Genomic DNA, 18,164 nt, shown 5'->3' with positions numbered 1-18,164 from the left:
TTATGAATGTTGTAGTTTTGTATTAAAACTAATATTGAACCTATACTTTTGCTATACTAACACAATACTCTAAATTTATAGTTTTGTGACAAGCTTAACACCAAATATGTAGTTTTGTGGTGTACTGTGTTCGAAGTACATAGATTACAATAATTTACTTAACTATCTATAATTTTGCGAAGTTGCTCCTCTTATTTTATCTGCACGTTAACTGTTGTTGGTTTAGAGAGGCTGAAATATCTGTGCACATATAATAGATGGTGTCCTGCCTGAAATCAAGCTCAGATCGATCTTAATTTAGTCGACCATGAATTTCCAAAGAATCCATTAAATGGTGAATGGACGACCTATCTTTTTGTACGTCATATCTGTTTTTAAATAATAAATCCATCAATTTGTACGTCAGAACAATAGTTTAACACGTGGTTTATCAAAAATCAATTAATCAGCGCCTTGCAGCCTTGCTTTGTATCAAAATCAATTTATGTCATCAGCACACCTTCCTTTTCTGAACAGTTAACTGACACGATCGGCCTGTTAATTAGGCCACTGCTCTGTTTCTTATCCTCTGCTTTGGCATTGTATGTATACAATCATGCACTGTGTTGGCCGTCCAAGTCCATCGTACACTGGCAGGATGTAATACATGTCAACTCTTTATTTTTATTTTAATAGATAACACCGTTAATTTTCTTAGGATATATTTGATCATCCATCATATTAGAAAAAAACATACAATCATCATTTATTTTGTTATTATTGGATTCATTACCAAACATATTTTAACTATAACTTTAATTTTTAATGCTTGAATAATTCTTTTAAATTAGACGAATAATCAAACGTATGAAAAAAATTAACAGTATCATCCATCACGGTATGAACGGAGGGAGTATCATATATAGTGTTAATTTGGGGGGAGACTTCGATTACCGCTGGTGGCACCTTCCGACCGTGTAGGCCCAAGAAATGGACGTTGTTTTTCTTTTCACCGTTTATACTAGCACTTTTAACACATACAAATACACACCACACTCACACCACAACATACGTGTACACACACATACGCATCTCTATCACATGCTTAGTTTTTGAATACGCACACGTGTGAGAAGAAAAATCTTCAGATAAAATGCGCGAGCTGCAATCCTAGGGATCGAACCCGTGTGACTGCTCGCGCACCCGCGTATCTAGTCACCTGAGCAGCGCTCGGTTCTCAATTGTACTAGCACTCCATCGGCTACTCGCGGATTGAGCAGAAGGTTGGTTGCACGTTGAGATCGGTGGACATATCGATCTGACCGCGTCGGCAAACGCGAGCGACGACGACGGTCTGCGTCGACGCTGCTGCAGGTGGGTGGTGGCAGTGCGCACACAGGGCTTTCTTTCCCTTACCCCTTCGTAGGGCTGAAAAAAAAATCAAAAATATATGAAAACGATATAGATTTGTGTTTAATTTCCGCAAGGTTATTAACATGGTTTACCATACCTGTAATTATTCCCATTGGCTGTGCTAATCTCGACCAAATGTCCAGCTTCTAGTTTGAGCTCCTTAGATGCTGTAGTTTTGCTGTTTGTTTCTACAAGTGACCGTGGTTCTAAGCCAAAGGTGCTCTTTTTGTGCTTGGCCTATAAAACTGGTAATCCTGGTCCTCTGTGAACTCTTTTCTGGCTCTAATGAAAAGCAGAGCTTACACCTTTCTCTAAAAAAAATACCTGTAATTATCGTGGTTACTATCTCGAATGGTAGCGGTAATTTCATGGTATCAATTGAAATAAACTTTAAGAATAATTTGAATTTGTAATAAATTTTCTATGATTTTGTGTTTGCTATGGTTACTTAGAGATTTGCTCCGGTCTAACAAAAAGTATCTTAAGACATCAGTACCTCGAAATACCGAATCATTTTCTATCATTGGATCTAAGGATATGCACTCTTAGATCCAACGATCAAAAATGATTTGGCAAGCCCGGTCGGCGCGTCGGGAAGCTGCAGGTAGGCAGGACGCGGCGCTTTTGCAGTGCATGCACGGGGTCTCGGCGTTCGGAGGTACATCAATTCGGCAGATTATGATCTGGGTATATTGGTTCCGTTAATTCTTCGTGCCTCTCGATCAAAAGCACAGCTTAATTTGGCTTTTGCAGCTCGATCTAAGTTGCATTTAACAACAACTGCTGCTGCGTGGTCAAGTACATACAGATCGATCCATCGATCGACCAACCAAACCGAACCGCACTGAATTCCTAACGTACGTTGTGAACTCAACTCAAAAACACTTAGGTCTCATTGACGAACCCTACTGCTAATACTACTACTAATCAAGGCGACATGGATACTTATCTAAATATGTCAGCTCGCTAAGCCAATGGTGTATTTTTTTAAAAAAATTTTTATTAAAAATTATATTACAAATCATATTAATCTATTTTTAATTTTTATAATTAATAATTAATTAATTATGTATTAATTAATTACTACGTTTTCCGTGCGGATCAGATATTCCACTGCCGAACACGGCCACTACTCAAGGCGACATGGATACTCATCTGAGTACGTCCAAAAGAATACTCAGCTGAATACGTCCAACTCGCTAAGTCATGCTCTCTCACAATCAAAATCAATGTTTGGAGTAAACCCCAACAACCACCGGTACTATAAATGAGATAAAAACCCTCACTAAATATACACTAGTACATGTAAACTCTCAAAAAGTTACCGGTGGTTAATTGTTTGTCTATCAAAGGTAAGAGAGTATAAGAAATGGTCACTTATTTGTAGGACAAACATGCATGTTTAGTTTCAGTTTTCTGCTCAAGGATGAAACATGTTTTTAGCACTGAAACATGTCTTGATTAACTTTGTTGTTAGGAGATCAAAACCACTAGCCTACAACTGTACTACATGTGTATAGCCGAGTGGTTGCAAATCAACCACGTTTGCGACGTGTTGATCCAAAAAAAAAAGACTTTTTTTTTTTCAAGAAATGGATGATAGTAGCATGAAATTAAGAAGAATAAGAAAGCACAAGTATATATTATTAAGTCTAATAAAGCTGCGGCAATAAGCTTGCAACCAACTGATTGGGGAAGGATGTGAGGAGAGATTAATGTGGTCATCTTTCTTCTCCGAGAAGCTGCAGCTAGTGTGGCCCAATGTACCGATCGGTTAATAATAATCGGATTTGATTAAATCACGCATTGACGACTGTACGACTGATGCTAATTGCAGGGATTGTGTCGATTTGTTAATGGGCAATCTGGCCTTGATGTGCCCTGCTGCTGGCCTCAACAAGGGCCCTACACTACTGTTGCTCTGTTACCATTGCTGCTGTCATCTAATAGAAACGGTTTAGTATCGTGAGATACTGGTATGTCGAGATACTTTTTATTAGAACGGAGTAAATTTCTTCTCTGCGGTGGATCAATCAGAATCGCCCATGCAGCTAGGTGAGCTCTAGCTAAGATATAGTACTGATTAGTACTAGTAGCAGGAGACTAACCACCAATCGCTTAATTAATTAATGGACATGATTTCTGAATTAATCGGCATATATAAACAGCATATCCAGAGTGACGAAGGCGACATGGAAGCCAACACTGACGGAATGGATTGGATAGGTGGACGAAGGGTTAAATTTAATTTTGTTTAGTTCACTTCCAGTGTGTATGTGTATACGTCTGTTGAGAACAGCAGCAAGCTAATTACTAATAGTCCAGCATATGCTGATTAATTATATAGTTTACCTAGCTGTTCTATTGGATTGTGGGTAAAAATGCCTCCTATGAGTAAATGTTACTCCATGCGTCTTAAAGTATAGTTCTATTTTATATTCAATTTTGTTTTAAAATATAACTATCTTATCTATCTCTATATCTCAATAATAACATTTCCATATTTAATTTCTTCACCTTTCTTTCAATCTGAACCAATTACAATCATTATTCACTTCAATCACTCTAAAGAGGTCATAAATCTCTGTATTTTGAAACGGTGAGTATAAAAGTTATCAAATAGTTTAGACAAAAATATCTCAATAATGTTGATGTAGAACTTTTGTATCATAATTTTAAAAGTATGGCGCGAATAATCTATACAACCATGGATATTTAGAACATGCTCTTAATTAGATGCATATCCTCATAACACGCACGGGCGCACCCATACAAGTGCAAGCACACGTACACTCCAGAAATTTTTTTTATTTCTTAAACATTTTTAAGAAATAATTTTATTACTAAACCTTCAAAAAAATATTTTTACCACAGGAACATTTTGGCCACGCCACTAACATTGGCGTGGCCAAAAAAGCTTGCCACACCATTGTTGGTGGTGGCGTGGCAGCATTGTCTTGTCACGCCACTGATATTGGCGTGGATATTGGCGTGGCAAGACTATTACGCCATGCCACGCCGATTAGGCTGCGTGGCAGCGTTGTCTTGCTACGCCATTGTCACTGGCGTACCCAAAAGATTCAGTTTTAAAAAAATTTTGCCCGGAGATTTAGTAATAAAATTATTTCTTAAAAAAGTTTATTTAATAAAAAAATTTCTACACTCCATCCCTATAAACGTCTCTAAAGAATTAGTTAGCCATATCTTTATATTAATAAAATCACCACGAGTATATATCTCGTCATCGATAGGTATATCTTCTATCTAAAAAAAAATATCTAGCCATAAACACGATCAACCGTGTTAAATATAGGATTTGAACCTAAAAAGATCGAGTTGTTCCCACAAATAGGAATCTAACATGAAGGTCGATCAATCAGTGGATTGTTTGAGTTTTCTTTTAGCTGTAACTTAATTAAGCTGATGAGGTGTGACGGGGTAAGTGGAGGTGTTGACAGCATCAAGCTAATTATTACGAGTCCATCATCAAGAATGATTAATTAATTTACCTTTGATTAACAGGAGTCGATCGGTTGATCGATATGGTCGCTGGGTAAGATAGGTAGGGTAAAGAAAGGGAGTGAACGCTGGGCAGGATAAGTTTTAGTATGGGGTTTGATGGGGGCAAAAGAAGGAAGGCGACGATATGATTCGATCGCTCAACCAGCCAGCCAGCCGGTCGAGTGACGCGGAAAGGACGCCCTTTTCACTGTATTTTTTTGCACATCGGTTAACATCCATCCACACGCATCGGTTAGCTGTACGTCGGCACGTAGCAGCGTCGACGACGTTGTAGTAATACAGGTACGGCACGGCCGCGTGCTTTTCAGCCGACCAACCAACATGAAGGTGAAAGACTTATCTGTTTAATGGTAGATGGAATTATCTGCTATAAAGTTTAAGAAACCTTATTAGAAATATCAAATGATAACTTATGTCTAGTCTTTAAAAAAAATTAAACTAACCGTTTAACAGTTCGGGATGCATACAAGAAAAAAATCTGAAAAAAAATACGAAGAGAGTACACTTTCTCGTGACAGTTTTTAATTTTCTAGATTATCTGATTTTTCTGTAGGTATTTAACATTATAAATAACTGAATTAACAACTACGCTAGCAAAGCTTAAATAAATGCTAGACAAGAAAATTTTATATAGAAATTTTTGAACGGAACACAATGTTTAAGAGTTTAAAAGCCATGCCCATGATAATTCATATTGATAATGAAAAAGAATAGGGCATGGACCTTCAGTTCTGTACAGCTGGTTTTAATTGATTCAGATATTTTTTTTATTCGTTATACACATTCACTATGCTCACACGTCCAAAAATGTATTTAGGGCTGGAGAAAGAGGGGTGTGTATTCACTCCAGATGTATTAGTCAAATAATACACGTGTGTATTCACTACAGATTTATTTAATTACCTCAAAAACTACAGATCTATTAGTCAAATAATACACGTGTGTATAACATTCGTGACACCAAAATTACATACTTGTACTCTACCATCGTTTCAGCTACGCTTGCTCAAATTGATACAGATTTTTAGTTGCAAGAAGATTGAGAATTAATTAATCGATACCCATCGGTTACGTCCATCCATCAGTTATCTGTAGTCGGCAAGAACCAGAGACAAAAAGATTAGTAGTAGAGTTCATGTACCTACCTTCTAAAGTTTCCAGTTCTGTACAACATCAAGAGGTTAAACTGCAAGATGATTTGAGAAACAAATAAAGTAGCAGCAGAAAGGATCGATGTGTCAAGGTCAGTGTGAATATTGGCCAAAAAATTGTGCTCTCGATAAAGCTAGCACCACAGTACATATGTAGGCGGTGTTGGTGATTGGCAGGGTTTCACTTATTGTTTTATATGTTAAAATCGTGTGCTAGCTGTAGGATTATCGTGGATAATAGCCACAATCATGCAAAATTCATATAAATTGTAATTAATTTTTTTCGAATAAAATCATAGTGGTTTTAGGGGGTCAAACCATGCGGTATGGAGTGATTATCGTCAAGGATTTGATGAAAACAATAATCATAGTATCTAATACCATAATCGTGATAAAACTGCTCAATATGTCATGATAATAGTTATATATGTCACAATTATCATGATATATCACCAAAGTTTTTGAATTTTTCTCTTTCTACATTTTTGAATTTTTGCAATATTTATCAAATTGAATCGTGGTTTATCGTTATCGTTTCATGGTGGTATGGCTAATTATCACGAGGATAGTCATAATTTATATTGCAAACTCTAGTGATCAGAGATGAATCCGATATGTTTTTAGGTATGTCACATCATTGACTATTATAATTATATATCGATACGTGGATACTGGAAAAATAGAACCTATATATCAATAATTAAAACGATATTATTATATCGATGGAGGATACACACCCCCTTTTCAGGTTGCCGACGGCATCAGCAGCAGAAGCAGAGCTAGAGCTAGCTGGAACCCAACCTGTGACAGATCGACGAGACGACACGACGGACGTGTGCACGCACGCACGCACGCACACGCGGAGTTGAGATTGTGCGAGCACTCACTGTGGCGACGCAAGCGACCAAACATGCGCTTTATCGCAGTCGCGGGTATATTTGTCGCCCGCCGCCGCGTCATCACGTACTAGTAGCGAGCGCACGCACGAAGGAGGGAGGGAATATATGCCCCGCTGCCAATTCAACGACATACGCACAAACCGACCGATCGCCGTCGCCGTGACGACGGTTCACTTGTCCCCAAGGCGGCCGGCGCCAGGTGTCCCGGCCACCGCGGACACACCTGTACTCCGTTCTAGACACACGCCAACTACTCTCCTTTTTTTTTCCCCTCTCTCTCTCTCTCTCTGCCAATTTTTCGGCTTCTCTGCTACTGTGCTTCAACTACTCTGCTGCTACTGCATGCAATGCAAGTACGCGAGCAATGTTCTTTTCTTATAGAGCTGTGTAATTTAAGCTATCATTTATTACCTTGAGATATTTTTAAGAATGATAAAATCATATATACAGGCTACCCTATAAACACGTCAGAAAAACTAAGCCGGTATTAGCTTGGCTATGGGTACTCTCCACTGGCGGTCACCGATAGTATTTTAGTATCAGTATTATTATTGGTAGAAGCTTATTGACATGGATTTAGTGTTATGCTACAATTAAGAGAAGAATATTCTACCCACAACGGAGTGATTAGTTAGTGGGTAGGTGTGTTATTTAATTAGAAAAAAATAAAGAGTCGGTAAAGAAATATTGTGGAGCTCCTACGTATATCTCATTATCAACGGATATATTGTTTATCACGAAAAAAATAGTTAACCATAAATATAGCCACCCGTATTAAATTTAAAAACTGAAATATGAACAGATTGGTTTATCAATGGAAATATAATTAGCTGAGCTACGCGAGTTCACAACGCTGGTAACGGTGATCAGGAGTATTCAATGGTGAGCTGAGTGATCGGTTGAGTTCTTGGATGGATGGGTTAGTGACTTTTTAGTGCGTTCACCGTTAAAACTGAATTATCAAACATGATGATCTCTCGCTCTCCAGCACTGCACTGCTGCTCCTGCTGCTGCTTCTGCTTTTTTGCAGCCATGGAGGAGTTGGATTAGTGGAGGGGATCCTGTGCGTGCACACTTCTAGACCGTAATTATAATGGTTCTTAATGGTGTATTAGCTCGCTAATGCATGTTACACACACCCTTTACTTTGGTACTTTTCCCCGCGTGTAATCATGTCCCCGGGATCGTTGAGAGCTCGACGTAGCAACGACAAAATCAAGGCACTACATAGCCCACACCTACGAACTCACAGTGAAAAACAAGCATCAGAATAAAAGGTGAAATTCGCGTAGATTTTCGCTGAATTTCAACAACTTTTTTGCTGCCAAATTCGATCTCTCTCCTTTTTTCTTTTTTTCAAAAGGCACATCCCACCGGCCGGGACCCATAGATAGACCTGAAATTTTTGGAGAATTCACGCACACGTTGATGGCTACACGATCTGATATGATCCGAGTGGGCTAGAGCCATGTCAACACCTGCTTTCCGACGCAATCCAAGGCGAATTCGGTTATCCCACGAGGCAGAGGAGCACAGTAAAACGAGGAGCTGAGGCTGCAAAATCAGGAGAAGCAAACAGGATGTAGTGGTGGTGTTCTACTCCATCGAAGCAAAAATAAAGGGGCAGCAAGAGAGAAAGAGATAGACGACGAGCTGCATGGCTACATGTGGCGACCAAGCTGGGTCAATTGTCCTCTCTTTTCCGAGTATTTCTTGGTGGCGTTTGGAATATGGGGAATCTCAACTGCTTGGTGTGAGTGTGCAGTGTGCATCATATCAGTTGAGTCAGTGATCCATTTATCTGTGGAGATAAGAGAGTACACCAATATAAATGATTAAGATATAGTATGATGCTGTATGTACGTGTTGAGAATTTGTGATTAATGCGTACACTACAAGTCGGCAACGGCGACGTACGTCGACGATCCATCCGGAGCTGCTGCTGTTTGCTGTTGCTCTGCTTTCATTTTCCTTCTTTCTGGGACAAAAGCATATGCAATAAAGGTATGGAGTATATATGCATGTATGGCTTCTTTTTGTTCCATCTGGATAACCAGAAAGAATTAGCGTAGTGGAGTGTATGGAGAGCTTGATCTTGACTCTACACGAGCTAACACTAATGGATAGTAGTGTAGTAGTGGTGGTGTGTTATGGATGGATGCATCCATGCATGCTTTGCTTCGTTTTTAATTAACTGCATGCATGGAAGCCGCCTCTTCCTTCCTATAGGCTCACTCACCTCACTCCATGCAGTGCAGGTTATTACAGCATAAATATCATGGGCTCATGGCCGGGCCGTGTATAGATCACATCAGTTCATGCTGTTCTTGTGCACTGCCTGAAAGCTGCAGAGGCCAGCTTTTGGATGATCAGCATAAAGACACATACATAGTGGGGTAGTGTCAGAAATGAAGGCCATACTTTATACTACCTAATTTTCTTTATGAGGTAATTAGGAGTAAAGAACAGAAACTCTGATCCTCTGCTAGAACTGCATGGATTCTCATAATTGATCTCTTTAGCTCATTCGTGGGGTACTTCATTCAAGTACTCAAATAGCTAGGGGTATCAGTACAGTACAGTGTCCCCTCAAACTGTAGTTAAATGTGATGATTACTACATAATCGCGCACTTATTTTTTTACTTGTACTTGGGAATTTAAATTTAGCGCCCCAGACACAAAAGGTAAAATCATGAATGAGAGTACTTTGTTTTTTTAAAGGAACATGTGCTTTGGTCTAACAGAAGCATAGGCCATAAGCCCCAGACCGATCACATGAGCAAATTACAAATATATAATAGCCAGAGAGAAGAAAGAATAAAGGTGACAAACCCATGAGTGTTTAGTTAATTGACCTAATTCAGCTTATTAATCTGTGATTGGGTTCGTGAGTTATGACAAATATTTAGCATCAGGATGGCATCATGCGCCGGCCGGCCTGGGGTGGCCTACGAAATCATGCGCGCTAACGGCCTAACTCGTGCATGGCAAAGTGCTCAAAAAGGCTGGGATTCTCGACATGTAATCCCACCAAGGTCAGCACCTCCATCATCATGGCAGCCAGCACCCGGCGCCCAGCTGCTCCGCCACCACCGAATCGCCATTGCTGCAGGCATGCTAAGCTTGCCCTCCAGATCGGGCACTTGGTTGGGTTGTTTGTAGAAACACCCATCACACAGTACTAGTCAAGGACTAAATACTAGCTAGATAGTGAGACCATTAGTGAATGATTGATGCATGCTCAGTGAGTTGATTCTTTAGAATGCTAACACCATTATCGGCAAGTACCAGAGTGAAAGGTATATATGATCAGAACTTTCTTCCTTCCATGCATGCCCTACTCACCCTAGTACCTACCACTTTTTTCTTTCATCTTTCATTTTTGTTCTTTTTTTTTTTTGCAAGTGTTAGTACCTAACACACTAACAGTGCCAAATCAAGAAGGGAATTGTAAAAAAACTGGGAGCTCTGTTGTTAAGAATATTACAGATGTTACCTGCCGTTATGGGAAGAAGCTAGCATTTGAGTGAGCTTGGCCTGATACATAGAAAGAAGCAGCAACGATCAATAGGCTGCACAGTCATTCCTTGTCCCTGCCTGGCTATTTCCAACTTCTTTCCAGCCTCATCTCACCAAACGCCCACACTACCAAACACGAGCAGGAATATTATGGGCCAGAGCAACGGTGTCCATCTGAAATTCATCAATGGTCACCCCAAATGTGGGGCAGTGTTACAAACCTGGAGGGTGAAGCTTTCTGTTCAGGTGTAACCTGGAACTTCTTGCCCAGGTGCAGCCGCAAGCCACAGAACCTGCCTCTTGCAAGATAGCAGTCAGCTGAATTATTAACAAACTAGAATCATAATGAGAAACATAATTATTTGAGTATTTGGTGGTGCTATGGACATTAATCTACATCTGAAATGTTTTACATATCCCTGATCTTGAGTGCTTTAGTTAATTTACCTGTCAAAAGTCATAATAGGGAGAACCTCGGTCAACGACTCCACAGGCATCTGGCTTCACAAACAAGCAAAGTCAGAGCACATAAGAAGATTGATCTACAAATAAACCCGCCTGTCACCTTGATAACAAAAACATCTACTTTCTGATTGGTAAAGTAACTCACATACTTGCATCCTAATCTACAGGTGCTACAGCTGACAGGAATTGGAAAGGGTCTCCTCGGATCAAACTACCAAATTCATGGCCAGTCAGCAAAACTGTGGATTCAGATTTCAGATTCTAGAGCACCATAGATCACTTTTAATTCATTTCCTTTCCATCACATGAAAGAAAAGTAACAAGAGGAATATATGCATCACTTTTATTCCCATGAATCAGACAGCTTGCACTGCAATGACACTTCCCCTGTTGTTCGGCATGTGTAGTGGGCATCAGACTCAGGGAAAGCAAGTGGCAGCTTCCATCAGCACAGGCCTACGTGCAGGCTTATGAGATTGTCCAACTTGCAGCTCTGGGTTCAGATCAACTCCAACTCCCAGTGCAAATGCAGAGGCTGGGGAAACAGGCATGTCTGGCCAACAAGTGCAAATCAAGGCAGCACCATCAGGGAATTAGATTGTGACTCATCACCAAAGTCATTCATGGGGAAGATGCATGCAATCTTGCCCTAGCTAAGCAGGAGCATGACAGAAAAGGCAAAAGAGAACCCATAGCAGGATCAACATTTGTGTGTAACATATATGACCAAACTGACAGGCAACAACTAGTGACTAGAGACTAGAGTGCTCACAGCACCATAGAGGAATAACAAACTTGGTTTATTTTAGCAACATGGTTCTTCACGATAAGGAGGCATGCAATTTTCAACACCAAATCAGCTCTTGGCACTAACAGAAGAGAGTGCCTCCCGTAAAGATCTGATGTTAACATGCCAAAAGGAAATTATTTACTAGGGAAACTACAGCCGAGGCTTTAGCATGCATAGCTCCATCCACTTGAAAAGTTGCTCCACCTTGCTAATGATCAGGGTTCAGTGCTTCCAACGTTTGGAAGCGACCTGCTTACACGACATAACGAACTTCTATTATAATCAAAATTTAGCAAGATACGACCAAAGAAGCGCGAAAGAGACACTTATTTTTTCCCCCATACCCCTATTATGGTGGAATTCCATAATCATTTCAGCATCATAGTAATCATACTAGTCATACACCAAATTTCACCATAAAGTAATCACAGATCACTTGGCAACTGAAGTTCACCGCGAAGTAATCACACAACACTCGTACAGGGGTTGGTCATATGTGTTAAGTTGCATGTATAAATAAATGGTTGAGAGAATCAAAATCTTTTGAAAACATAACTTTGCTCTCTTGCAAATCAGAAGTTGCTTGTCCAGGATAACTGCATATTTAGCCTTCCAATTTGCACAAAAAATACTTTAATATACCATGTAGTAGATCCAAAGCAATACAGCTAGTTTCTAGATCTGCACCATACATATATTATCGTTAGCAGTCAAAACCGTATATGTATTTTATTCGAGTCATATCCCACAACTAACTTAGTGGTTATCAAATGGAGACTTCCTGTAGTCAGGTTTGGCCTTGACAGATGCAGGAGTGAACTACAAGTCTACAGTTACATGCTTGTTACGTGTAATTGGAGTACTGATCTGGACTACATCTCCTGTATTAGGATTTAGATCAAGTAATTAACACATCTGATATTAGGATGCCACGCATGGGCTAGAATACTTGATGTAGTCACTCATAAAGCCCAAGCCCTAACCTAAAATCCATCCTCAGCCCATGGAATGAACTGACTAGTAGCTCAGTGGCACTAATAGGAAATGCCAATGCTCAGAACTTAAGGCTCTCTTTGTTTGGGCTTATAAGCGAACTTTTAAGCCAAAAAGCATAAGCTTAAACAAACAAGCAGTTTTTTCAATGGGTCTTTTTAAAGCTATAAGCCACTCTTACACTATTAAGCCAAAAGTTAGGTTCGAGTAGCTTTTTTGGCTTATTTGGAATAGAGGTAGCACCTCACTGTTAATTTTGAAGCTTTAAAGCCACCAGCTTATAGACCATATAAGCCGAAAAGTTGCCTTAAAAGCTTAAAGCAATAAGCCTAAGCCAAATAAAGAGGGTCTAAACAATGACATTAAGTTTGATTGCCATAAATAAAATGTAAATGAAAAACGGACATTAAGAAATCCAGTGGAAAAATTCTGGTTTCTCTACCATGTACTCCCTCCAGTAAAAAATATTTGAAGTTTAGAATAAGATTCAGTTATAACTTTTAAGACTTTGACCATCAATGTAATATTATAATAAGTTTACAATATTATGATAGCACTATGCAAGGCAAATCTTTACATAATATTTAATTTTTGTTTTAAAACCAAGCATTTGAGAAGTTACTGATGGTCAGGTTTGATCAAATAATGTCCTAAACACCAAGTGTTTATGGCCAGAGTATGAAGTAAACGTACAAAGATCATGTAAATAAATCCAGCAAACAGAAAATTTAAATGGCATGCTATCGCATTCCCAAGAAATTGATTGAATTGTCCAAAGAAAAGGACATGACTCAATCCTGGTTCGACAAATTCAAGTTGCATGCTTACTGGCAGAAGATTACATATTTTAAGATGCAAAATACTATCAAGTGCAATTAATGTAAAGAAATATAGTTAAATTAAGACATGATAAAGCATATTTCTCACCATTTTCAAGTAATAAGCCTGTTCTAGTCCAATTTTTTAACATGTGCATCAAAGATGGTCAAACATAAGTATAAGTTTGCTCTTTTTTCTAATGATGCAATACTTGAACCAAAACCCGAAATATCCAACTGAGTTCATATATACTGGTACCACTAGGCCTATCGAGAGCTGGATGATTGTGTAGACATGTGAGTCCTCTAGGGTCATACAACTAAGCAATTCAACTGATAGTTTTATAAAAGCCTTTGCAATCATGTGGTCATCAAACCAAACAAGTTTTTCATGTTTTACGGGAGGTACCCAACCAAAAATTTCCTATGCCTCCACCTCTAAGCATCATCGCTCTTAATACAATTACAATATGGTACAGATAGGGAAGGATTGAAAAATAGGAGTGAAGGACCAAATATTTGCACAAATAATAATACAATCAGATATATCACAACAACAAAAGCACCATTAACAATATACTAGCTATTAGTCAATGATCATAGCACCCAAGAACAGTAAAAATATGCAAACAGATGAACATAAAACATGGTAGCGAAAAGTTCAAGATGACAATGTGTGCTTTGAATTTTGACTAGCGAAAAGTCCAGCAACCTAATTAGATTTCAAAGCATATGGATAATTTGTTTATGATGTGTCCTTAACTCCTCATCATAGTCCTAGTTGGAAAAGCCAAAGTACACATACTGCCAAAAGTGGACAAGAGAAGTGAACACTTAAACTTGCGCAGTTCTATGAATATACATTCTAAATTTCCTAATGACCAAGGTTACTCATCCAGGCAAAAACATTCATTGTAATTTCTGAACGTACAAAGATACAGCAAGAATGCAATCAATGCACACATGAAACAAGTTGATAGTTCAATGTCAGGAGATTTACACAAGTAAAATAAAATGGAAAAAAACTTATCGCGGTGCTCTATGTACCACAACCTTTAGTTCCTCTTTTGGAATTAGGAAGCATTGTACATGACACCAGAGTATGTTATAGATTGGCATTTGTTCCTGCTCTATGAAACTAAATGATGATACGGACAACAATACCAATAGATGCAGATGTAGAGTTAATCTAGAAATAATCTGGAGTCTGGGCTGATAGTTAGAACTACAGTTAGCACTAAATGAATTAACAAACTGAATCATAGTCAACTTCTTTTACAAGAGAAGTAAACATCTAGATACAATATTTGCTACAGAGGTACAATCAGAACAGCTCATCTCAATGCTTTTAGATTAGACCAACGCAAATCCAAGCTGCTGCATTTCTTAACACAAACACAAGGTCGCCGATAACCAGTTACAGAAAGAAAAATATAACTAACTTCAAATGAAAAGAAAAAGGATATGGACTAGATACCAGTCTATACCATCTGTCCTTTGGAGGCACATACAATATCTGTATCATCAGTTGCAAGGAAGGGACTGGTAATTGTAAACCCTCATAGCTCAAATTCATCATCCAACTTGAGTGCCTCAGCAGCAGCCTCCTCCTCCTCATCGTCGATTGCAAAGTATGGGTTATGCACCTCAGGCCGGAACTTGTATCCAGTGAACACATAGAATGCAAGGGTGGCCAGCTCCTTTGCTACATCACTTGTCCATTGATACCGGTAGGAGGTGATGGTTATCAGTGCATAAACCACAACACGTGTGAAGTAAATGTAGCAAATTACAACCACATAGTACTGGCGGAATAGGGTGAGCTTCATGAGATTCACAGCCGCCTTCCCATCAGAGCGGGCAGCCTCCCGGAGATTCTTGATGGACCACACAATCGGGAAGAGCACAGCACAGCAGCAGATCACATCAACCAGCAAGAAGATCTGCTTCCAGGTGACCCAGTCCCGAGCATACGGCCCAGATTCATCAATCACCACCTGCGCAATGTTGGCCACGACTTGCAGAGGGATGACCACCATAAGGACCTTCTTCTCTCGGTCGGCCAGATAAGGCTTGAGGAATGACCAACCGGTGCCGATGAGCACAATGAGCGTGAAGAGCGAGATCCCCTTGAGGAAGCTGAAGATGTAGAAGAGCACGTCCCAGCCGTGCGCCGTGCCAGTGCGCTCGATGTAGGACTTGTCCTCGGCCTCGGCGAGCAGGTTGACCGCCTTGAGCACGAGCACGGCGAGCATGAAGTAGTGGATCCGGAACACGGCGGCGCGCTTGCGCAGGAGGATGGCAATCCAGCCAGCGGCGAGCGCGGCATAGACGACGCCGAAGAAGCCGAAGATGGTCGGGAGCGCGGTGGCCCCCGCGGAGAGGTAGGAGCGCTCGCCGGTGGGCGGGTCAACGTTGTACATCGCGGAGCGGACGTCCATGGAGACCTTGAGCCCGCCGCCGAGGCAGTTGGCGAAGACGAGCGTGTACTGGCCCGGCTCGGAGACGCGGAAGGCGGTGGAGAAGGAGGAGGAGCGGGCAACCTCGACGCCGGCGGGGTTGGAGGGCGGCCTGAGGCGGTCGAAGGAGTAGGCGAGCTTGACGAGGTCGGCCTGCAGCGCGCAGGTGACGTCGAGGTCCTGGAGCTGGCGGAGGACGTGCACCCAGGCGTCGAGCGTGGAGAGGAAGAAGCCGAGCTGGGAGAGGTCGAGCTCGGAGGAGGCCGGCGGGTCGAAGGCGATGCCGGAGACGTTGAGCTCGAGGACCCCCGAGTGGGAGAAGCCGAACGCGTCGAGCGGGATGATGCTCCGCGGGTCGCTGCGGATCACCGTCTCCCGGATCTCGGCCGCCGCCGGGGCCGCGAGGAGGGCGAACGCCCCCACCAGGAGCGCCGCCGCGAGCGACGACGCGGCCATCGTGTTCGGCGCGGCGATCTGGGGCTCGGCGGCGGCGGCGGCGGCGGTGGGATTTGGGGATTTTTGCGGCACCAGCGCGAGATGGTTCGTTTGGTCGATGTCGTGATTTGTCGGCAAAGCCACCCCGACCCGACCACGCTCTCGAGTGAAGCACTCGAGCTTTTTTTTTTCTTTTTCTTTTTTTAAGAAACATTTTTTTTATTTTTAGCAGATTATTATACTTGACTTAACAGAATGATTAAATTCAGATTATTCGGTTAACCTTCACGTATGAATTTCTGAATACTTATAATTCTGAGAGAATAATTACAATCATTTGTAAATTTAACATAACATTAGTCTTTTTTTTCTATATTACAAGGATATCATTTGAATAATAGTTTTGGTAGTGTTTTGTAATTTTTTTACAGGTTTGTGCTAACAATTCAAACCAATAATAATTTTTATTATTTTAATTACTACATATGTTCTAAAATATAAATATTTTTATGTTATTTGTTATATACTAAGATTTAGTCAAAAGATTCAATTATAGTCACTAAAGTAATTAATTTTTGAATTATCTATATTCTCTTTACGAGCCACTACTTGGTTAGTTGAGTAATCATTAAAATGATATAAATTATGGGTACAAGATTTATTATAAAAAGGCATATATTTTATAATGGATTAAGTAACCATTAAACTTGGAGATCATCGGAGTTGGTAGAATAGTAGGTCGGGTTTGATGGATTCCTCTTGCTCTTTTTTTTGTTGGGACTTTTGCAATAAAAATTTTCTCCTTAAGCAAACTTTCGAATAACTGTTTGAAGTTTATCTCATTGTGTTGTTGTCAAAATTCGGATAAACGCTTCTTGAAACAGGCATAATTCTAATGATTTTGCATTCTTTTTGTGATTGGTGAGTTTTTGTCCATGGGGGCGTGGTGGTTGACATTAGGCTGTCGGTGTTGGCACAGCGTGCTTTTGAGATCCGTGGTTAGGATGTTTAAAGATATCAAATTACGGGTATTAGCGAGGGATAATATTCTAGGATGAATTGCATGTTTCGAGTTAGTTGGGAGTGGTGCTTCAGTCCCCGTCTTGACGCTGACGGATTAGTTTATACGGCTAGTTGTTGTATGCCTTGATTATCAGTCCCAGCTACCGAATTAGTACTAGTTTAGCTTTGATCCCGTGAGGTAGGCAGTCCCACGCAAAACCGAGGGATTTTACGAGTAAATTTCATAAAACTATGTATTAGTATTATAGTCTGAGTTGTATAAAGCTATGGAATTGGTACGTTGCGCATAACTTCAGTATTATGTTCGATTTTTTTTAAACCTACATTGTTATTAGGATTTTTTTTAAGGTGCACCTAAACTATTTTAAACTATCCATCAAGGATGGATCTAAAGGTCCATAGCACTCTTACCTCCTATGAGATAAGTTCATTTAATATCATTAAAATATTCTTAATACAATCATTATATTATAATAAGGAAAGAAGTAAAGTTTCCTTTTAATAGTATGCACAGATTCATATTGCTACAATGAATTTTGATGGTAAAATTTAAATTTTGAAAGAATTTTACCATAGTCAAATTAAAACTCTCTCTTTTGGTTTCTTCCATTTTTTTAGTGCAATATTTGAAACAGTTTCAAAATATCGAGTCATATCTATTTTTTATTATGATATAGTAGTTTGGAAGATGAAGATA

At 40.1% G+C, this 18,164-nt stretch overlaps 1 protein-coding gene and 1 long non-coding RNA gene across 2 annotated transcripts; both read right to left on the bottom strand.

Moving 5' to 3' along the window:
• Window positions 1-8,085: 8,085 nt before the first annotated feature.
• On the bottom strand, window positions 8,086-10,755 carry LOC107304410. The gene is made up of 4 exons (XR_001550503.1): window positions 10,706-10,755; window positions 10,462-10,610; window positions 8,856-8,942; window positions 8,086-8,765 (listed from the first exon to the last, which is right to left on the bottom strand). It is a non-coding gene; the product is annotated as an uncharacterized LOC107304410 (long non-coding RNA).
• A 4,024-nt stretch (window positions 10,756-14,779) lies between these two features.
• LOC102708162 (protein CANDIDATE G-PROTEIN COUPLED RECEPTOR 7) lies at window positions 14,780-16,602 on the bottom strand. The gene has a single exon (XM_006656540.2). It carries the CDS (start codon window positions 16,463-16,465, stop codon window positions 15,110-15,112), a length of 1,356 nt encoding a protein of 451 aa, XP_006656603.2. The 5' UTR covers window positions 16,466-16,602; the 3' UTR covers window positions 14,780-15,109.
• Between the last annotated feature and the right edge of the window lie 1,562 nt (window positions 16,603-18,164).

The sequence above is a fragment of the Oryza brachyantha genome, chromosome 6 (assembly GCF_000231095.2).
Source record: "Oryza brachyantha chromosome 6, ObraRS2, whole genome shotgun sequence".
Taxonomy (NCBI): Eukaryota; Viridiplantae; Streptophyta; class Magnoliopsida; order Poales; family Poaceae; genus Oryza; species Oryza brachyantha.
Note: the sequence above shows the minus strand (reverse complement) of the source record. Positions and strands in the feature narration are given on the sequence as shown.